The sequence below is a fragment of the Trichoplusia ni genome, chromosome 24 (assembly GCF_003590095.1).
Source record: "Trichoplusia ni isolate ovarian cell line Hi5 chromosome 24, tn1, whole genome shotgun sequence".
Lineage (NCBI taxonomy): Eukaryota > Metazoa > Arthropoda > Insecta > Lepidoptera > Noctuidae > Trichoplusia > Trichoplusia ni.
The window spans coordinates 4,214,669-4,237,662 of NC_039501.1; the positions used below are offsets into that span (position 1 = coordinate 4,214,669).

General features: G+C 36.5%; 4 protein-coding genes across 4 annotated transcripts; 1 reads left to right on the forward strand and 3 right to left on the reverse strand.

The window, feature by feature from the left end:
* Positions 1-291: 291 nt before the first annotated feature.
* Positions 292-8,854, reverse strand: LOC113505202 (proton-coupled amino acid transporter-like protein pathetic). Its single transcript, XM_026887798.1, has 14 exons — positions 8,632-8,854; positions 8,235-8,321; positions 7,992-8,006; positions 7,491-7,633; positions 6,245-6,389; positions 5,764-5,894; positions 5,352-5,436; positions 4,767-4,920; positions 4,230-4,427; positions 3,920-4,025; positions 3,096-3,209; positions 2,467-2,566; positions 2,184-2,278; positions 292-746 (listed from the first exon to the last, which is right to left on the reverse strand). Exons 1-14 carry the CDS (start codon positions 8,746-8,748, stop codon positions 665-667), a joined length of 1,572 nt encoding a protein of 523 aa, XP_026743599.1. The 5' UTR covers positions 8,749-8,854; the 3' UTR covers positions 292-664.
* Positions 8,855-9,049: 195 nt separating this feature from the next.
* Positions 9,050-11,464, forward strand: LOC113505062 (calphotin-like; the record flags this gene model as incomplete). Its single annotated transcript, XM_026887569.1, has 2 exons — positions 9,050-9,061; positions 9,461-11,464. Coding segments are annotated over exons 1-2 (2,016 nt in total), but the record flags the coding sequence as incomplete, so codon positions are not given.
* A 3-nt stretch (positions 11,465-11,467) lies between these two features.
* On the reverse strand, positions 11,468-14,710 carry LOC113505063 (probable serine/threonine-protein kinase clkA; the record flags this gene model as incomplete). Its single annotated transcript, XM_026887570.1, has 3 exons — positions 14,648-14,710; positions 13,394-13,714; positions 11,468-13,165 (listed from the first exon to the last, which is right to left on the reverse strand). Coding segments are annotated over exons 1-3 (2,082 nt in total), but the record flags the coding sequence as incomplete, so codon positions are not given.
* A 2,690-nt stretch (positions 14,711-17,400) lies between these two features.
* Positions 17,401-18,421, reverse strand: LOC113505064. Its single transcript, XM_026887571.1, has 3 exons — positions 18,412-18,421; positions 18,032-18,297; positions 17,401-17,959 (listed from the first exon to the last, which is right to left on the reverse strand). Exons 1-3 carry the CDS (start codon positions 18,419-18,421, stop codon positions 17,438-17,440), a joined length of 798 nt encoding a protein of 265 aa, XP_026743372.1. The 3' UTR covers positions 17,401-17,437.
* Positions 18,422-22,994: the final 4,573 nt, after the last annotated feature.

Here is a 22,994-nt window from a genome sequence, read left to right on the forward strand (position 1 = left end):
AAGTTTTCAACGGGTGAAGAGATATTAAAAAATACTTGGCGAACGAAAAATTGAAGATTTTGTTGCAAGACAAGTGAATGAGTGGCAGAAAAACGGGGTCATGTATCATCATGAAAAATATTTAAGTTTTTTTATAGACAGCTGTAATGTCATGCTTTTATTTCGATTAAAGCTATTATTATACTATATTAAACTATTAAGATGCAATAAATTGATTCAATATGATTGGGTACAATATCGAACATCACTTCCAATCTATTGAATATACTGTCCGTCACACAAAGAGGAAAACCTGTCAAAATCTTCATCATAGCGCTGAGAGAGAGTATAATGCAGTTGTAGAAGAAGAAACCTCACTTTACGCCATATAGTACGCTATCACTCCTCCACGCCAGCAATAATAATAACTTCAAGTCGTGGCTAAAAACCCTCACTTTTCTATTCAAATTTTTTATCAAACTCGTTGTGTGCTAACACCTTTACATAACGACAGGAAAGACTTTCTTTTTCAAACCCTACACAATTCAATTGTGTACGATCCGTTCGTTTAAAAAAAGAATCCAAACAGCCAGTCATTGGGATTTCAGGGCATTGTTCGTACGGGAATCGAATTTGTTGTTCTACTGAACTCTTGTTCAATTTCGGGAATCAGTCAATGAATATCTCAACGCATCGATGGATAAAAGGCAGAACCGCTGAGTAGTAATCCGAATATTATTATGAAGAAGTCTTTGAAACATGTGCATCTGGAAAATGAGAAAGCATTACTTTTTAATTCTAGTGATATTTAGTGGTTTCTTAGGTTTACGCGAATGTTAGACATTGAAATGAAACGACTTTTACGGATTTTATCGCGGTTTAATTTTTGGTTTTAGTTCCCGACGTTTCGACACCTTTGCAGGTATCATGGTCACGGGCAGACTGAGATGGTGTTCGTCTTGACAGAAGATGTTGCTCGTTCTACCTTCATATTTTTAATTAATTATTTATGGTCCGACCTACGCAGTATGAGCTCACTGTGTCGTGATGTCTTGCAGCGCTGCTCTTGGGTTTAGCCTTGAGTTTTTGTATTATTGGGTCCCAAGTAGGTGATATCTTCCAGCCATCTTCTCTATTGAAATTAGGGTGTTTTTTAATCTCAATAGCCTCGCGAAACATCCTTGGTAGGAATTTGGATTCTTTAGCGAGGATCTGTGGTTGATCAAATCTAATATAATGGCTGGAGCCTTCAGCATGTTCGGCGACTGCAGACTTCGTTGAGCGTGGTAAGACTGGAGATGGTAAGGACTTATTAGCCAGTCCTTACCATCTGTCAAGTGTCACATACCTCTACAAGATGCAGGAGTATACAAACTAGATTGTGACTGCGGCCTCTCTTATATCGGTCAAACTAAACGAAGCATAGGGACCCGCGTAAAAGAACACATAGCTGACGTCAAACACCGCCGCTCAACGAAGTCTGCAGTCGCCGAACATGCTGAAGGCTCCAGCCATTATATTAGATTTGATCAACCACAGATCCTCGCTAAAGAATCCAAATTCCTACCAAGGATGTTTCGCGAGGCTATTGAGATTAAAAAACACCCTAATTTCAATAGAGAAGATGGCTGGAAGATATCACCTACTTGGGACCCAATAATACAAAAACTCAAGGCTAAACCCAAGAGCAGCGCTGCAAGACATCACGACACAGTGAGCTCATACTGCGTAGGTCGGACCATAAATAATTAATTAAAAATATGAAGGTAGAACGAGCAACATCTTCTGTCAAGACGAACACCATCTCAGTCTGCCCGTGACCATGATACCTGCAAAGGTGTCGAAACGTCGGGAACTAAAACCAAAAATTAAACCGCGATAAAATCCGTAAAAGTCGTTTCATTTCAATGTCTAGTGATATTCCTTAAAGTTTCACTTTTTTACCGCAGGTAAGATAGGTGCAATCCTGTTCTATTCAACCCTAGTCATGTTATCTAATAATATACTTTCATCCATCGACATCCTAGTTTTTTTTGAGACAGGTATGAAAATGTCTGAGAATGATTTCTAAATACGAGGTGCAGATTCTATCAAAATACAGGCAAAGTAAAAATATGATTTTTTCAAGGATATATGTTCCTTTTTTGATTATTGTAAGATACCGCTGTGAAACGGTGACGGAAAATATTGTGATGAATACATACCTAACTCTCCACGAATGTTTATCGTTCCATGTGATTAAAAGCTCAATAAAAGCGGGAAACACAAAAGCTATGAAGCCCAAGAAAAAGTGTCCAAGCTGAAAAATTAAAATTAATGATTGCCGAGTGATGGCTGTTTAGGCAGATCTGGACGAGCGTCTCGTAGATAGTCTTAAGAGCTGATGGTGCTCCACGGTCGGCGTGCGATATAAATATACATATTTTTAAGTACATGGTAGTTTTTTTAGGGGTAAATGTTTAGAACTTTAATAATATGAATACTTACAAACACCATAATTGGAATAAGATTAGGAAATAATAACGATACCCCTGTTACAATTATTGCCATAATAACACGATAGAATCTTTCCCATAAAACGAGTTTCCTGAAAATGGAAAGGGCGGTAATTAGTCCCCACTCTAATCTAAGGCTATTGGATATGTAAGAAAAAGCCTGTAGGAAAACCTGCCTGCAAGATGGCGTTTGGAGAAGTGCAACCGCACTTCTCAAACGCTATCTTAGTTGGGGACTTCGCTTCAGCGTCAGGTTATAATTCTGAATCCACTTCACTCAATCATTGATACAGTATAACAATAATATCTATACTAATCTATAAAGCTGAAGAGTTTGTTTGTTTGAACGCGCTAATCTCAGGAACTACTGGTCCAAATTGAAAAATTCTTTTTGTGTCGAATAGAACATTCATTGAGGAAGGCTTTAGGCTATAAATCATCACGCTGCGACTAACAGGGGCGAAGATACAATGGAAAATATGAAAAGTCAGGGCAGGTATAAATCATAACTTATATCTTCTACCCACGAAGACGAAGTCGCGGGCAACAGCTAGTTGTTAATATACCTAAAAACAACACTGGTGTTTGGAGCTAAATTACAATGAAGATGAAATCATTTACCTTTTATGCTGCCTGCCGATGTAAAACCATATAATTCTAAACGGTACCCAGAATGTGACAGCGAATGTGGTACAGAGCATCATCATTAACAAACACTGGAGGACAGTCGTAAATCTGTAAAGGAGGAATTAAAATATGACTCAGAAAAGCCACCTCAGATATACCATAAGGTGAGGATAATAATAATGATAATCAAGGACAATTTTCAAAAACTTGAAAGCAATATTATAAATCAGAATCAGAAACAAAAAAGAAATAATCGAGATTTTTATAGAAATAGGCATAAATATTAGCCAGGTAAGATAATGGTATATGGACCAGAGTGATGATAACATGGAAGCAAAGACTGCGCCATAACAAACATAATCTATACTTCTATACTAATATATAAAGCTGAAGAGTTTGTTTGTTTGTTTGAACGCGCTAATCTCAGGAACTACTGGTCCAAATTGAAAAAATATTTTTGTGTTGAATAGACCATTCATCGAGGAAGGCTTTAGGCTATAAACTATCACGCTGCGACTAATAGGAGCTAAGATACAATGGAAAATGTGAAAAAAAACCGGGCAGGTATACCTAAATTATGACTTATACCTTCTACCCACGGGGACGAAGTCGCGGGCAACAGCTAGTATAATATAAATAAGTAGCAAGAATAGGATTGACACAGTACCCGTGGAGATGGATGAGATCCATGGGAATTTCCCTGCTTACAATAAAAAGAGAACAGAATGGGACGGACAAGAGACCTATGCTACTTTTATAAAACCTTGTGAGATGAACAGGAACGTACTTGAATACATAGTTTTATCTGTAATACTTACTGATCAATTGGCATGTGGACAGTTATGGGGCTTCTGCATTCCTCGCCCCATCCCCAATATCCAAAGAATCCAGTGAGGCTTACCAATATTATAACTATGAGCATGCCTAAAATTTAAAAGAGGTTTTATTAACATTAATTAGTGATATGAACGTTATACTGCCAAGTCGAAGGTCGTTGGTTCAAATCACGGCACTAAAAAATATCGAACTAATCATCGATCGAGCATCACTAAGTATTTATCACTTAAGGGAAGCGGCAAACTTTTACCCGTGTCCAATTTTAATTTGACCAGCATAGTAAAGACTTACCCCATCTCAGGGCTGTGCGAAAATACCTCGGTTTCCTCATATTATTCTCGATAGGCAAAGCTACTGGTACCCCACTGGTGCAATACAAGCATATGCCGCAGAACCTCACGAAGCCTCGCATGTCCTTCCAGACCGGACGGTGACGGATGTTACTAACTGAACGCATACTGTAGTAGAGTGTTGTTAAAACAGATAGTGCTGGAAAAATACATTTTTATAAAAAAACAGATGATTACTCAAAAAAAAAAGAAGTGATACTTTTAGGGCTTCTTACTCAAAGGGTAAGAGCGGAACTCCATTACTAAACTTAACTCATCATTTCAAAGCGCAGTTTCAATAAATAATTTATATTTAATCAAGAATGGTTTAGAATTTGGATGGATTTAGAATATATCAAGAAATTAGTACTGTCTCTATACAATAATTGAGAATCGTGAAGCTTAAATGATCCAACGGTTCACAAACCGATCATCCTGACGAAAGTAAAAAAAAAACTAGTACTAAACTAGTACTCTAGTAAATAGAAAATCATTTTACCAATAAATATATCAGCTAACATCGAGAACGGCGCCAAGAACTTGAGGCTCCTTATCATACAGAGTAAAAGTAGAATTGGAGATGCTGCTAGAATGTAGAGCCTGATGCTGTTAACATATTCCATTTGAAATTCCGCGGGCAGACCTTCCACAACCTAGAAATTTTCAGAAGTGGCTCTGACTTAAACGAAGGTAGTGTTTGATTCTCATACAGGACAAATGCTTGTCTGATATGAACCATCATTGCTTGCATGTTTGGGAGACATTAATACTAGCTGACCCAGCAAACGTTGTTTTGCATAATAAATTATTTCTAGTTGTATGTATTTTTAATGGCACATTATAAAAAAATAAAAACAAAAAAGTTCGTCCAAAAAAAAAAATTTTGTGTGTTAAAACTTGTCACTTGAAAAATAGATGTTGTTCTATTCTCAGACTTATCCAATATGTATACAAAAGTTCATAAAAATCGGTCGGACCGTTTCGGAGGAGTACGGTAACTAACAACAAGATAGATGTAGTCACAATATCCGCCTAAAAACAATTTATTTGTATGTTCTTTGTGTATTAATATTTTTTTACGTACATTTTTCAAAGTATGCGCAATCATGATTTGATAAACGCAGCATGTTCCACACATAAACAAAAAGATCGACGAATCCACAGTGTACCTGAAACGAAGAAAAACCCAATGACATCAACCCATCATCATCATCATCAGTTCCCAACTATGTTGGGGTTGGTTTCCAGTCTAACAGTGTGTAGTGTGTACAACGAGCGACTGCCTATCTGACCTCCTCAACCCAGTCACCTGGGCAACACGATACCCCTTAGTTAGACAGGTTGTTAGACTTTCAAGCTTCTGTAGCTGTAACGACTTTCAAAGATGTAGGAATAACAGCCGGGTCCCACAATTTAACGTGCTTTCCGAAACAATGGATACAATTAAATAATATACTAAGAAGTTCACGCATAGAAACGCAAAAACTGTGTTTTACCTGAATACTTTGCTATGTCTTCTGAAAGATCGAAATGGACCTGTGGCGAGAGTGACTTCTGCCAAATCAGGGTAGGATAATTTAGATATCTTCAATCGTCTGTACATTGTATGTGCCGATTTACCTAACATCTGTAAATAACGAAAGAAAATCAGAATTCCTATGGAATAGAAGATTAAATATCAAAATACGGAAAAAATACACATCACAGTAACATTATTTCATACTAAGACTGGTTATTTCAGAATATAATATGAGTTTTCAGCTGTGACAGGTCAAGTTATAATAGTCGGGACCTACGGCTTCAATAATATGAACTTCAAAGCACGGAACCATAGACACACTTTCTGACTTTAGGCTCCTATAAGCATTTTTCAGAAAACCCAAGATTTTGAGTAAAGCAGTCGCATTTACAGCCAGAAAACCAACGGTACCTACACATAATCTTTAAATTTTAAACAAACTAATATGTGGTACTTACAGCCATCGCATTGTATAGAATGAAACCAATTATAAAGGTTGAAACCAAAGAGGCCCATAGTCCTCCATACATGTAGGCCTCATGCATGCTCAGTACGCCGGCGCCAAGACTTCCCTTTATCACATGGGCAATGGACTCCAGCAAACTGAAGATACATAAAATACAAGAGTGGTTATACTGCCGGCGATGATATTCCACTTCTGGTAACTGGGCTTCGCAATGTATTGCAATTATCACGCTGGTTTTTGCATCGTCATTTTTGAAGCTCTAGTTAGCTTTGAGCGTAATATTTAAAGGAGTTAATAAATAAAATACGTCTTTATCCAAATAGAGAGGTGTCCTGAAGTTTACATTATTCTTATATAATGTAAAAACAATATTATCATGTTACCAAAATAGGGGTGTGTTATTTTTAGCAATGGATTTTTTTTATATTCCTACCACAAAATAACTGAACCAAGAGTTCAAAGGTTACAAAACCTTGATATAATGATGTCAATAATAAGTCTCAGTACAAAACCATGTTCATAATTCAATGCCCTCATAAGACATTGGTACGGATTCAGAGAAAATTTTCAACCAACATTTCCATACATCAATATCTTTATTATTTAACGCTCAGAAAGCGCTACGAAGAGCTTTCTTGTCGTGCGCTGGTCTGCGTCATCTGTCGGACTTGAATAAAGTGTCTCAATAAAAGCGCCCATGTAGCTAATTGTAGCATTAGCTCACTAGATGTCGCTATAAGGCGTGACAAACACAATGGACAAATTGTGTTCTCAAACTCTTGGTTAGGGTCTTCGATATCTTAATAGAGTATTTGACTAAAAAAACCTAAGTAGTCCGTCAGATAGGTTTTTCAAAAATATTGACTACGTCTTTTTCATTTTATCACATTCAAAACTTAGGAAGATTAAAAGTACTTAAGATTATGAAATATTATGGTAGTGGAGGCTAGTATAGAGGGTACTAGGATTGACATCACTCGAAATTTTATTTCACTGTTTCCCCTTCATTTGTTTGCGAGATAAAAGAAAAATACGTATCCAATATTTTTTGAAAATATGTCTGTCGTACTTAAACAGATTTATTTTTATCAAATGCCCAAATGGTAATCAAACTGGCGCGTAGAGCCAGAAAGAAATCTTTGTTCCAAGTCGTTAGGTATAAATTCGTCAATTGTGTAGAGTCTAAGTATTTATTTACAAATCCTCGTACTTATAACGAGAAATAAATTAAAAATTACTTAGTATTATTCAATTCCCTTCGCTCATCCATGTAGTCGAACTCCGAAGTCTCTGTACCGGGATAATACCGATAGGTGGAACTCTCTCGTTTTACCATATACTGGCTGACCTCTTCCCTGTAAGATTGTAGAGAAGGGCTTATCTATGAACAGAAACATATTACAAGTTAACCAAACGTGAAAGTTTAAATCTAAAAAAAAATCTTTAAATTTTCTATAATACTACAAAATTGGCAAAAGGTGCACTCTGAAATCAACGCATGCATTCGGACGGGATTAAAATAAAACATAATCAAGTGTTTTATTTTGGAGCATTAATGAACGGCGTTGCCGAAGCAAAACTTGATTGTAAGTAAGCAAACCTAAAAGGCAGGATTGTCAAGGAGTTGCAGAATAGGAAATTGTGAAAGGTTTAGGAAATCCCTTTGGTATTTTCCATTGATAATTGCCTTACTAAGAGAAAAGCAAACCGTTTTTATTAATAATTGATAAGTTTCTTACCGAGAGCCTTGATTCCTGTAAAGAGAAATAAGAAAGTATAATGACCAATGTTATTCTAAATGTTGCTGAGATTATATCGGTAAACACCAAAATCGGTTTAGGTATTCAAATACTACGGTGGAATAAATTGTAGATGACAAGAACATCGTTATTGTGTTTTGGTATTGCTGTCTTAATTGTTATCTCTTCTATCATTGTTTTTTTAGTTTACTAATTGGAACAAAGATTACCACTAGTACTTACCGCATCATCTGTGTACGCGTTACCGATAGTATTAATACCAACGGATCTAGAAGTCCCTTCTTGTGTCGCATCTTCATCATACCTCGACTTATTTAAAAAGAAATGAGATATTAGTCAATAATATTCTTTAAAACAAGCTTATTATTTAAACATGGATATAACAACCTTTGATTTCTAACTTATTTTATTGAAAAGACGCTTTTGGGATATTGAAAATGTTTGAATTGCTCCTACATCCTATTTGGCTGTCAATCAAAACTAAGCATGATACTGTAATACCAAAGTCCACTACGATAGCACAGTCGTTCAAAGACAAATAATACCTATCATCAAATGAGACAACAAACTTTCACAAACTGCAAATAAATAAAATAGTGTCAGCAAGATTATAACATACTTGTCTTGGGTCTCTTGTATCTCTTGGGTCCCTTGGATCCCTTGTGTCCCTTGGATCCCTTGGGTCTCTTGGGTCCCTTGGATCCCTTGGGTCTCTTGGATAATTTGGCTCAGACATTTTCCTACCTCAAATTTTAATCTAAATTATAACGACATCAAGGCAGTTGGACATTTTGGTATTGATTCAAAATTAGTATTTATAGAGTACACTAAAAGAAAAGGCACTGAACTGTTTGGCACTGGCAGGCACCAGGCACTGTTTGGATCTAGATAATATGCAAAGCACAACAAATTTGTTGAAATTGTACTCTTTATGTACAAAGACTCATATTATGTCAAATAGATATTGTTTGGACATAAGTGACTTTTTAAATCTCTATGGCAAACAAGTTTGATACTCTTTTGAAATAAACAAAGTTATGCTACAAAATGTGAGGACTGGATATCTTATGTGCAGCAAATATCAGTTTATAAAATGTAAATGAAACATCATTTGACCCATTGAAGTTAATTTTTATTTAACATTGATTTTTAGTATCTTTCGGCTTGTCATCCTCTGTCAACGTCTCACCCCTGGTACTAGGGTTTCCTTCAGCAGCATTGTCACCGTCACAAGAGGTGCTATCCGCGCATGAATCCTTTTCATTGTCACAACCTTCAAATTCCTTACCCTTGGTTTCCGCACCCCATTCGCAAGAGTTAGTACCTGGCTTGTCTTGTCTCAAATCGTCTGAAATTCTTAAAAGAGTTTTTACTAAAGGCGATTTAAGCAGTTCACTTTCTAGTCTGTCCTTCTGCAAGTCTATCCTATTGTCATTTCTGTCGTCTAGCCTGTTTTCATCATTTCGGTCATTATTCCTATCATCATAATCGCCCCTATTATTTCCCCTGTTCCTTCCCCTATTTTCATTGGTCCTATAGTTTCCCCTGTTTTCATAATCTCCCCTGTTGTTGTTGTTATAACTGTTATCGCCTCTATAATTTCCGCTATTATCATTGTCACCTCTGTTATTTTCTCTGTAGTCATTATCACCCCTGTTGTTTCCCCTGTTGTTGCTTCTATAGTTTCCCCTGTTTTCACTGTCGCCTCTGTTGTTGCTATTGTAATCGTTGTCACCCCTGTTGTTGCTATTGTAATCATTGTCCCCCCTGTTGTTGCTATTGTAATCATTGTCACCCCTGTTGTTGCTGTTATAGTCATTATCTCCCCTGTTGTTGCTATTGTAATTATTATCTCCCCTATTGCTGTTATTGTCTCCCCTGTTGTTGCTTCTATAGTTTCCTCTGTTTTCACTGTCTCCTCTGTTGTAGTTGCTATCACCCCTATTGTTGCTTCTGTAGTTTCCTCTGTTATTACTATCCCCCCTGTTGCTGCTTCTGTAGTTTCCACGGTTTTCATTATCTCCTCTGTTGTTGCTATTGTAGTCATTATCTCCCCTGTTGTTGCTATTGTAGTCATTGTCTCCCCTGTTGTTGCTATTGTAATTGTTATCTCCCCTGTTGTTGCTTCTGTAGTTTCCACGGTTTTCGTTATCTCCTCTGTTATTGCTGTTGTAATTGTTATCGGCCCTGTTATTGCTGTCGTAATTGCTAAGTGCCCTATTGTTGCTATTATAGTTATCTCCCCTGTTGTTGCTATTGTAGTCATTATCGCCCCTGTTGTTGCTGTTGTAATTGCTGTCTCCCCTGTTGTTGCTGTTGTAGTTACTATCTCCCCTGTTGCTGCTTCTGTAGTTACCCCTGTTGTTGCTTCTATAGTTTCCCCTGTTGTTGCTGTTGTAATCACTGTCACCCCGGTTGTTACTATTGTAGTCATTATCTCCCCTGTTGTTGCTATTATAACTACTATCTCCCCTGTTGCTGCTTCTATAATTTCCTCTGTTGTTACTATTGTAGTCATTATCTCCTCTATTGTTGCTATTGTAATTACTGTCTCCCCTGTTGTTGCTATTGTAATTGCTGTCTCCCCTGTTGTTGCTATTGTAATTATTATCTCCCCTATTGCTGCTTCTGTAGTTACCCCTGTTGTTGCTCCTGGAATTTCCCCTGTTGTTGCTATTGTAATCATTGTCACCCCGGTTGTTACTGTTGTAATCATTATCTCCCCTGTTGTTGCTGTTGTAATTACTGTCTCCCCTGTTGTTGCTGTTGTAATTATTATCTCCCCTGTTGCTGCTTCTAGAATTTCCTCTGTTGTTGCTCCTGGAGTTCCCCCTGTTGTTGCTATTGTAATCATTGTCAGCGCGGTTGTTGCTATTGTAGTCATTATCTCCCCTGTTGTTGCTATTGTAATCATTATCGCCCCTATTGTTGCTTCTGTAGTTTCCCCGGTTTTCCTTATCTCCTCTGTTATTGCTGTTATAATTATTTTCAGCCCTGTTATTGCTGTCGTAGTTGCTAAGTGCCCTATTGTTGCTGTTATAGTTATCTCCCCTGTTGTTACTATTGTAGTCATTATCTCCCCTATTGTTGCTGTTGTAATTACTGTCTCCTCTGTTGCTGCTTCTGTAGTTTCCCCTGTTGTTGCTCCTGGAGTTTCCCCTGTTGTTGCTATTGTAATCATTGTCACCCCTGTTGTTACTATTGTAATCATTATCTCCCCTGTTGTTGCTATTGTAGTCATTATCTCCCCTGTTGTTGCCGTTGTAATTACTGTCTCCTCTGTTGCTGCTTCTGTAGTTACCCCTGCTGTTGCTCCTGGAGTTTCCCCTGTTGTTACTATTGTAATCATTATCTGCCCTGTTGTTGCTGTTGTAATTACTGTCTCCCCTGTTGTTGCTGTTGTAATTATTGTCTCCCCTGTTGCTGCTTCTGTAGTTACCCCTGTTGTTGCTCCTGGAATTTCCTCTGTTGTTGCTATTGTAATCATTGTCACCCCTGTTGTTACTATTGTAGTCATTATCTCCCCTGTTGTTGCTGTTGTAGTCATTATCTCCCCTGTTGTTGCTTCTGTAGTTTCCCCGGTTTTCATTATCTCCTCTATCATTGCTGTTATAATTATTTTCAGCCCTGTTATTGCTGTCATAGTTGCTAAGTGCCCTATTGTTGCTATTATAGTTATCTCCCCTATTGTTGCTATTGTAGTCATTATCTCCCCTGTTGTTGCTGTTGTAATTACTGTCTCCCCTGTTGTTGCTGTTGTAATTATTGTCTCCCCTGTTGCTGCTTCTGTAGTTACCCCTGTTGTTGCTCCTGGAATTTCCCCTGTTGTTGCTATTGTAATCATTGTCACCCCTGTTGTTACTATTGTAGTCATTATCTCCCCTGTTGTTGCTGTTGTAGTCATTATCTCCCCTGTTGTTGCTTCTGTAGTTTCCCCGGTTTTCATTATCTCCTCTATCATTGCTGTTATAATTATTTTCAGCCCTGTTATTGCTGTCATAGTTGCTAAGTGCCCTATTGTTGCTATTATAGTTATCTCCCCTATTGTTGCTATTGTAGTCATTATCTCCCCTGTTGTTGCTGTTGTAATTACTGTCTCCCCTGTTGTTGCTGTTGTAATTATTATCTCCCCTGTTGCTGCTTCTAGAGTTTCCTCTATTGTTGCTCCTGGAGTTTCCCCTGTTGTTGCTATTGTAATCATTGTCACCCCTGTTGTAGTCATTATCTCCCCTGTTGTTGCTATTGTAATTACTGTCTCCTCTGTTGCTGCTTCTGTAGTTTCCCCTATTGTTGCTCCTGGAGTTTCCCCTGTTGTTGCTATTGTAATCATTGTCAGCCCTGTTGTTGCTGTTGTAGTCATTATCTCCCCTGTTGTTGCTGTTGTAATTACTGTCTCCCCTGTTGTTGCTGTTGTAATCATTGTCACCCCTGTTGTTGCTTCTAGAGTTTCCTCTGTTGTTGCTCCTGGAGTTTCCCCTGTTGTTGCTATTGTAATCATTGTCACCCCTGTTGTTACTATTGTAATCATTGTCACCCCTGTTGTTGCTGCTGTAGTCATTATCTCCCCTGTTGTTGCTGTTGTAATTACTGTCTCCTCTGTTGCTGCTTCTGTAGTTACCCCTGTTGTTGTTCCTAGAGTTGCCTCTGTTGTTACTATTGTAATCATTATCTCCCCTGTTGTTGCTGTTATAATTACTGTCTCCCCTATTGTTGCTGTTGTAATAATTATCTCCTCTGTTGCTGCTTCTAGAGTTTCCTCTGTTGTTGCTTCTGGAATTTCCCCTGTTGTTGTTATTGTAATCGTTGTCACCCCGGTTGTTACTGTTGTAATCATTATCGCCCCTGTTGTTACTTTCGTAATCGTTGTCGCCTCTGTTGTTGCTCCTATAGTTGCCTCTGTTATTCTTATCTCCCCTGTTGCTGCTACTATAGTCATTATCGCCCCTGTTGTTACTTTCGTAATCGTTGTCGCCTCGGTTGTTGCTCCTATAATTTCCCCTGCTGTCACTATCTCCTCTATTGTTTTCTCTGTAGTCGTTGTCACCCCTATTATTGCCTCTATTATTTCCTCTGTAGTTGCTGTCGCTTCTATCATTGTTGTAGCGGTTGTTACTTCTTGATTGATAATTGCTTAATGCCTTCTTATTTGAAGCCTAAAATAAAAAAAAAACAAATTAAGCAAATAAAAACTGCCTTATGCCTGCAGTCACAATTTAACTGTAAGATTTTACTCGCATAAGCGAAAGGCTAAAGTTTAATTTGTGTTTAAAGACAAACTTTTGTGATATGCCAAGCACACTGTTCCACTCTAAATGAGTAAAACCATATCATCATCATCGTTCGTTCACTGCTAGTAGCTTGCCATGCTTTACTAAAGATACCTGCTGAGCTAATTGATAAAGATATAAGAAGGGGTATGGTACATCTTCATTCCTGTCGTCTTCGTAACTGCTCAAATCATTTCGGTTCTGGTAATTCGATTCGTAGTTGTTATTCGACTGGTAATCTGACTTGTAGTTGTTGGATGCATAGTCAGAGTTGTAGTTGGAATTGTAGCTGGATGATCGTGATCCTGAATCCTTGGCGGCTCGGTTGGCATTGTTGTCTAGGACGAGGATCAGAGGTCGGTTCTGGTCGGATGCCTTCTTATAGAGATTGGAAAGGAGGCCAGAGTATTCCCCGGCTGATGACAATCGGATGTTCTGAAAAATAAAATTATAAAGTTTTTGAAGAACTGTGAAGACGCCGTGATAGTATGATGATCAATGCTTATAATAGAATTTGCTAAAGTAGCAAGCAAATGGTACGACAGAATAAATTGTGGATAAAACGATGGTTATTGAATTAAAGTACATGAATTAAATACTTGTCTACATAGTTTATGGAGAATTTGATGAACGTTAAAAAAACAAGTTATAGAATTGTAATTACGTGTCTTAATTTTTGTCATTTTAAACTTCATTAAAAATAAATTGAAATTTCACAACAAAAATGGGACTGGTAATCAGGCTAAAATAGGTAGCTAGCTGGGACTGGAGGACTGGAGGAGATCTATGTCCAGCCGAATCGAGAACCATGAAGAGAAGCCAAACTTTAAAGCTTACTAACATTCCAGCTGTTGTGGTACATTATGGCATTCTATTTAGTTACTTCTTGCCTTTTTCTATTTCTCTAGCATCCTGTTTTAGGAACTCATGGCAAAGTGCCTGAACAAAGACGTCTACGAAGTAAAGAGCTCAAAAAACGTTGGAGTGACAATCGGAATAAATTTATAAGGGAATCGCCGAATAGGGCAGTAAATAAAGCAAGTATGATGACAACACGAGAGGTTTGATCTCCATTAAGACAGTGTAAATGGTAATGAAATAGGGTTGAGGCCGAAAAATAATTCGTAAGTCCCTTTATGTATAGGTGAGTTTGTTATTATTAGTGATACAGTTGAGGCGGACCTTCAGGCACTTCACACCGATGACTAGCGAGAAGTGGCCAAGGATCGGGTAAAGTGGCGCTTTCTCGTATCAGAAGCCAAGACAAAATTTGTAAGTACTTCAGAATAAGTTTAAGCAAGGAAAAAGATGCAGAAAAATGTTAAAAAAAAATCAAAGAAAATTTCAAAATTATAAATTTATACTCACAGAGACCAGTAGTACAAATAATATATTTAGAAGGATCTTAAGATTTGGTACTGTAGGCGCCATTTCGATTCCTTGACGTCTACTTTCTAAATATACCCTTGCTCGCATTTTTTTGACCAAGTAAACTTTTTAGGCGATATATTTTTAATTAAAATTTTATTGATGATTAGTTTTTTGATGTTTGTTTTGATTCAGTTTTCATTTTTCATTACTTTCCTGTTCATAATTAATATTTGAATTAATTGCAATTTTCGATACACGCGTAACTTTTTTTTACAGTGATTTAATATAATATATGCCCCAATATTATATTGCATAACTTTCAAACAACGCCATCTACTCTCAAACTAATTTAGGATTGTATAATAAGTGCTAGACAACTGATAAACACACTTATATATTTCTGAATGCATAGATAAATTACACACAGACACAGAACAAATAATCATGCTCATCATATAAACATTTGTCCTGGGAAGGAATCGAACCCAAGATTTCCGGCAAGGCAGTCAGGATAGCAAATAATTTAAATGGCTTAGATTATAATTTGTTTCATTGTGGAAATATATTTAAACTGAGGTAGGCATTTTAAAAATTAGCCTACGCTAAGTTTTTCTCTTCTATCCAACCATCACACAATTGTCATTTGGAATTCAACTATTTTTTAGGATAATTAGGATTCCATACTGTCTGTCCGTCCGTCTCTCTGACACCAACGTCAGCAGAAATACATCATTTGTTGGAAAATTCAACCGTTTAGCTATCCTGAGATACAGCCTGTTGACAGTAGCGGATCAGAAAGAGTTCCTTTTTTACCCTTTGGGTACTGAACCCTAAAACGAAGCACAGTAACATCGCTTTTTGCTATCTAATATCTCTGTCATAATGAAGTGAGTAAAGAGATAAACAGTACGTGTTTTAACAATCATTCAAAACAACAAGCATAAAAACAACTTTTGACTCAGAACAAGCGTTCTAGATCAAGACACATCGCTCTTAGTGAATTGGCATACCACTTAATATTATAGTTTACTAGCTGTTGCCGGCCTGCTCCCCCCCTGTTAATGATCCCATGGGAACGTAAAATCGGGATGAAAACTATCCTGTATGCTAGTCTTATAAACTGTGTACCTAAATTTTATTTAAATACATTCAGTAGTATTTGCGTCAAAGAGGAACATCTATACATGCATACATACAAACTTCCGTATTTATAATTTTAGTAGGATTAGTAGGGAGTGGGAAGAAGCTCTTTTCTTGCTGGAAGACATAATCTTTATCCAGGCACGTAATGTAAAGCGCAAGAACCTTATTTTGTCGGCGTATTATTTTACCACCTGAATCAATGTCTACATATTTAAATAATGCCTTTCGTGGGGCGAATTTAGCTATACTTAGATGAATTCGCCCCACGAAAAGCATTATGAGCTGGCGTTCCGGTGGATCGAAGTTCAGTAAAACTTCGATCCACCGGAACGCCAGCTCATAATCAAGAACTTTTGAATCGGTGCATCATTTATAAAATTAAGAAAATCTCGAAGTCGATTGCATCAAACAACAAAACAAAATTAATTTTATTTAAAAATAAACTTAAAAGCACCTTTTTCTATTTTTGTATCCTCTATCTGACTGTATGGTTGATGTGCTATTTGTGTCAGAGTTGAAACCGCTGTTGTAGGCTTACACTGAGATTCTTTTAATCCTTTATACACATTCCCATACATACATATATTTCTATTCCCTACGTAACATTTTCCAAATACTCTAAGGTCGTTTTTGCCTTGATGAAGCTGCAGTTTGTGCGATACAATGTCCAGCCTTAGTCTTCGTCCGACTTCTTTAAGTACCTACAAGAACAAGATAGAAGCCATATTTTGTTTCGATTTTGACCGGTTTTTCAGTAACTCAACCAAGTATCTTGTGCAGTTAATCTATTGTAATTGAAAAGAGGTATTTTTTTAAGTTTAAATTACTCCGTGGCTATAAAAAAACAATTAATCCGTTGTTACATAATTATATTCTTAATATATACAATACCCAAGGCCTACTTAATGCCTGAGGCATTCTCTTCCAGTCAAACATGGGAATTACCTATTTCATTAAGTGTTTATGTAGTAACAATTCACTGAATAGATAGATGTCCTTTTTTGTCTGAAAGTATTAGCGTATTAGACGACCTCCGTGGTCGAGTGGCGTACGCACCGGTTTCAAGGTGAAGCTAGCTCTGAGGTCCCGGGTTCGATCCCCGGTCGGGTCAATGTAAAAATTCACATTTGTACATTGTCTCGGGTCTGGGTGTTTGTGGTACCTTCGTTGTATCTGAATTCCATAACACAAGTGCTTTAGCAACTTACTTTGGGTTCAGAACAATGTATGTGATGTTGTCCGCATTTATTTATTTTATTTATTTATTAGCAATACACTCATAGGGTAAATCTTACAGATATAATAATATATACAAATTTAACCAGAAAAACATACCAGCAACATCAAATAAAAACTACTAAGTAAAACATGATGAATTGTATGGGACCAAATGACAGCTTTTGCAAGTAAAAAGAAAAGAAACCATAAAAAAAACCAATGAATTGAGAACCTCCTGCTTTTTGAAGTCGATTGAAATAGTGTTAATAGCTCCTATACGCAATTTATTATATTTATTGGAGTGTGTAAAAGTAGGTGAAGCTTTATTTCTAGTTAAAAAAACAAAGTGTAATCCTTTTAGAAATATGCACCAAAATTTATCTTAAAGATGCAAATTAATAACAACAGCAATGACATAACATCTTTTTATTTTCTCCAACTTGGCGGACAAGTCTTTCCTTTTTTCTTGGGGGTAGTCTGGTTACAGGAGTCGCTTGCTTCGCACGAATCTTTTGGCTTGCAAGAATCCTCGTCGCAAGAGTTCTTTGGTTTGCAAGAGTCTTCGTCGCATGAGTCTTTAGACTTGCAAGAGTCGTCTTCGCAAGAATCTTTAGGCTTGCAAGAGTCGTCATCGCAAGAATTTTTCGATGCACAGGAATCACTTCCGCAGGAGTCTTTAGGCGGTGGTGGCGGTGGCTTTTTCTTCTTTTTCTCATTACCCGGTGGAGGACACTTGACCAGATGATCGAACACAGCTTTGCAACTCTTTTGGCAGTATCTTTTTCTTAAAGTATTTTCCGCTGAACATTTTTCTGTACATACCACTTTAGCTTGACATCGGTCGCGGATCAACTTTTCGATTGCCTTTCGTTTAGTTTCTTTGCGATCATACTTATGGTAATGATAGGAAGTTGTATCGCCTGAAGCGTCGGTTATAACATTGCTTGTCTAAAAATCAATTTTCATATTAGAAAGATATTCATCGATGTGATTTTTTTAATTCATTATTTTTAAACTTACCCTTAGTACGTTGTACAGTACTGCGTCGTATTTTTCTTTGACTTTCTCCGGGTTGACATTGTATTCTCCAGATTCATCGACTTCGCCGGCTGAGTTGCTATCTCCATAGAAATTATCATCCTCAAAAGTCCTTATATTCTTTGAAGTGTCAACGAAAACAATTAGTGGATCTCGAGAATCTTTCCTTAATAGCTGTGATATAATGCCTAAGGATTCTCTATTGAATACTGAGGAATGAAGACCATTCTGAAAAGGAAAAAAAAATTCTAGATTTAGCTAAAATTAAATTGAATAATTCTCCTTCTGTTCGTATAGTTGATTTACAACCTGGTATCAGAGTTTAAACCACCCTAACGCCTCCGACATGGCTTCTATACAACCTTCCAACATTCTCAAGATTTCCAGTTTTTCCAGAGTATGTTATAACTACTTTTTATACACGACTATGGCATGTTACAAGGTTATCCCTACTAGTAAAGATATAATAGTAAGAATAAAAAAATACTTTTTAATCCATTTTTATAAATTCTTAAGGGCACTTCAATAAGTGGATTCCAAATATAGGGATCTGATCACCAACCCTCAGTGAGCTAGCGTGGTGATCAATGCTCAAAACTTCCCTATACGGGACGAGGCTTGTCTCCAGAAGTATATGGGATGATATTATTATTATAAATTAATAAGGAATAGCTTACAATAGCTAGCAATATGATATAGTATTGCAGCACAATCTTCTTTGCCATGTCGAGACCATATGCATGGTCATGTTTGAGTCACCCTTCGATGCATTTAATCAAAACCAATCAAAATGAGACTATCAACAAACTCAAAAAACGATTCAACAAAAAATATTTATTTAAATCATAACAACGTTTTTTTGGAATAGCAACAAAAAAATGATAATCTTTAATTACTTAAAAACATTTTACGTAACATTTTAATTATTGGAACGGATTATTTTTAAATATTGATATTGTTACGTGATAGCAGATGATTAAAATCACCAAAGTGTATCGGTTTCCAAACAAAATCTTTTGCATAATTATATTTTTAGTACCGGCATGGCGTCGTGGCTCGTCTTGCAGTATTTTTTAATTCTCCTAGCTATTGTAAGGTTTTTAAAATATGTATTATATTGTTTTTTTCTCCACTGTCTAAAACTCATTTTTTGAAAATTTGATGAGTATGCAATAAAGCGCTCTTCCTCTCTTCCATTACTTAAACTTTGATGTGCCCGGCAAGGTTCATAATTGTTTCAATTTTTTTATCTTTACCACCTGTAATTGTATATTATGGATTGCAATAAACGATTTTTATTTGATTTGATTCTCATGAAATTTTGCTCTGCAGTAGTTTTGAGAATCGGATAGCATTTATTTTTTATAACTCTGTGACAATTTTTTTATTATTTTTATGTAATTTTCCTTTACTAGAAATTACCAAAAAAAATGCCATCCCTATTGGTCAACTAACATTTTAAATAAACTGTTTATTTATTAAGTTCTACCAACAATACTCCTTTTTGCATTTCTTTCTTTTTTTTAATTACAGAAAGGATTTCACGCATTGGCATTTCGACAAAAATCTCTGGGTGTATTATCTCAACTCTTCAGCGAAGATTCAAAAAACCCTTTAATTGTGGTAGTGGACTCCGCAAATGAACTCCGAGCTTTTGAAGATGAACAAGGAGAATTTAGTTCAGCAAGAGAAGCTAAGGAGTATATCAATGATGCTATAGTTAAGGAAAACTATGAAGAAGTTTTGTATAATGTTTTAAGGGTAAGTCTTTTTATTAAAACTAGCTGTTGTACGCGACTTCAACTACGTCCGCGATAAATAATTTGCAAGAAAGAAACGTAGTAGTTTAGGAGATTACCGCGTGCAAACAACGTCACGCGTAATAATCAATGCAAGATACAATAATATTGTATTTCTTGACATAATTTTCTTTTTATCAGGCACAAGGACCTTTCGAAGGCAACGACGAAGAAAAGGAAGCTCATAGAAAACTAATAGCAAATGCCCTCCGAGAACGATGTCAAGCTAAAATTGAATGTGAAGAAAAATGCTCAAATAAAAAACCCAAAGAATACTGCCAAAAGAGTTGCAAAGCAGTGTACGATTATCTTGTGCAATGCCCGCCTAACAACCAGTATAACAATAATAAGAATAAAGGAGGAGGATGTAACAAGGGCTCCTGTAGACCCCCACCGGAGAGCTCTTGTGGGCAAAAAAAGCGGGGAAAGACTTGCCCCCCGAGTTGGAGACGTTGATCCGAAATAAATGATAAGACTCAGAACTGTTTTATTATTTAAGTACATATAGGCAAGTACCAATTTCATTTTTGTAGGGTTTTGTACCCTGTAGATACACTCGGGTCCTCTTTGTGTCTCAGTCATATGGTCGTCTATCATCAGGCTGTATCTCATGAACCGTGACACCTAGACTCCATTCTCACTAGTAAGTTGCTTTTTGTAAAATCGACGATTCATTATTTAATCTTAATGTAATAAAGGTTTCACAAACATCACAATATGTGCACAATGACATTCAGAATCGGAACAAGCATTTGTGGATCATGTAAACGCTTGTCCTACACGGTGATAGAACCCACGACACGTCGAGCCAAGGGCTTGGCTACCTCAACTACTTGGCTATCTATGGAGTCCAAGGATGTAATCAAAACAAAGATTATCTGATTACGTCACGGTAAAAAAACACATATCTAAATTTTTTTCAAAGTACCAAAAAAAATGATTCATCAGTGATCTCTATCCCTTTTTTCGAGTTCAAAAACTATCCCAACATAAAAATCTTATTACTATTTTCTGGCATCCATTTTATTTTATGAAATCGATAAAATATTTTAAAAGCTTTCAAAGACATACCGGGTTCTATATTCACGAGAATTTAAGGAAGAATGTCTCTGAAAACTACACTTTGAAAATTACGGAATATTATATTGTTCTATTTTTGGCAACAAAAATCTAAGGCTTCGTATTTCTGTAAAGGAATTCTGTTGTGGTCCTGTTTTAATAAAGGATTTTTTGGTCAAAGGTAGACCAAAAATAATGTGTATTAAATAGCGGTCTTAAATTATACAGAGTCCATAATTAGAATGGCAGATTTTAACATTATGACTTAAAAAAGCAGGCTTATTGCAAGTAGCACACGCAAACCAGGGTTCAATATAAAAAAAAATGCCACCCATCAAATTTATGATCTTCAGAACAGTTGAAATACTTCATAAATGTCACAATTGTCTGACTGTCTCGGTTCATGAGATACAGATGATGCCTGGTGACAGATAGAAAAACAGCAGAGCTCCTAGCATTGTTGCGTTTTACACTTTAAATAATGAACTCCAAAAAATCATTAAATTCAGACCTTATAGCCCTTAGTAAACCCAACACAATAAAACTACATCACTCAAAAAATATTCAAGCGCACCTTGAACAATCCATTCTGACCACATTATCTTCTAAAACCAAATACCGATACAAAATTTAAAATCGACAACACAAACGGCCTAGAATTCGGTGCAAACAATCGTTGGACATTATCACGGCTATCCGGAGGCATTTAAAACCGTCCATCCGGACCGCATCACTTCATACGGCACGCTGAACTTTGCTGAGCTACGTAATAGCTCGGGATCCCGTCGGTATTTACGAAGTGTTTTGGATCGTATATTCAATCGGTACAAGAAATGTGGGTAAATAAATAAAAGCCAGAAAAGAGTTTTTGTTACGCTGTATTCTATGTGAAATTTAGTGAATAGAAAAAATAGTATTCTTGCGAGGTCGCATGCGTTTCAATCAATTCAGCTATCGAGCTCTATTCCTGGACATAGTCCTTCCCCAGTCCTCAGCCTTCCGCATCCAGATACTAATAATCATTTTATTTTGTCTCTTAAATCGTCAGAATTTTTCCAAAAACTGTTTTGTATATGATACTTAAATACCAAATAAACAAAAAAATCCTACAGCAAAGTACCTTTTGAATAAACAAATAAAACATGTCTTACATAAATACAAACTACTTTACCAAAAATTCCAAGAAATTGTGTGCTAAATTTAATATTGTGTCTACATAAATATGGATATTGGGTCCGTATATAAATAAAACGATAGGGAATCTCTAAGGGCCGGGAATTGATAGCAGTACCCAAGAAAACCTCTTCAATATATTAAGGGTTGGTTTCCTTACTGTTTTCATGGAGTCCTATTAATTGTATGATCCTTATCCGACTTGGTATATGGTCTATTCGAAGTATCGATAAATATCCAATCGTATATCACCAATACCTTTATGAGAGTTATATTCAATAAATAAAATGTTTTTTTTACGGGTCTGCACACATAATGATAAGAATAGAACCCTATTTATTATAGCTACGCTATCTTTGCCTCGGTCTGTAAGTGTTTTGTACACAATTATATATATTATGAGTATGAGTATAAACAGTTGAAATTTTGCAGATGATGTTTTATAATTGCATCTAAAAAAAAGGCGAGGTAAAGCCTCTGTTGGGACGGTCATGTTGGGTGATATTTTTTTCTGAAGTTCTTTTTTGCTCTTGGCTCCAAAAAATATCTTTGTCCAAAGCAGGAATCGTTATTGGTGACATCAATTAATGTAGTTGAACTTCTCACTTAATGCACGTAAATAGCTTGAATTATTTTGCGTAGGTAGTATTGATTTAACCTAAATTAATGGATTTTGTATCACTCGTTTGCTACTTTATACATTGGATTGCAACGTGAACGCCATGGTAATTATATCTCATGACTACGTTTGGCAAGTCACTAATTCGTAAACTAAATTAATGGCATCTAAAAGCTTTGATTTAGCCCTAATTCCAACCCTAGACCAATAGCTATTAAGTTATTCAAGATCGAAACTAAAACCACAAGTGAAGGCGTGGTCTGAGTAACAGCTGGTAACATCATTACTCGGCTGG

Excerpts from the sequence above, each read along its gene's own strand:
- LOC113505064 (XM_026887571.1), bottom strand. Across the intron at positions 17,960-18,031 it reads TACTGTACAACGTACTAAGG|ACAAGCAATGTTATAACCGA; the intron begins GTAAGTTTAAAA and ends ATTGATTTTTAG.
- LOC113505202 (XM_026887798.1), bottom strand. The coding sequence starts at position 8,748 with ATGTCTGAGCCAAATTATCCAAGAGACCCAAGGGATCCAAGGGACCCA. Across the intron at positions 5,437-5,763 it reads AGACATAGCAAAGTATTCAG|GTACACTGTGGATTCGTCGA; the intron begins GTAAAACACAGT and ends TCTTCGTTTCAG. Across the intron at positions 4,921-5,351 it reads TTGCGCATACTTTGAAAAAT|GTTGTGGAAGGTCTGCCCGC; the intron begins GTACGTAAAAAA and ends GAAAATTTCTAG.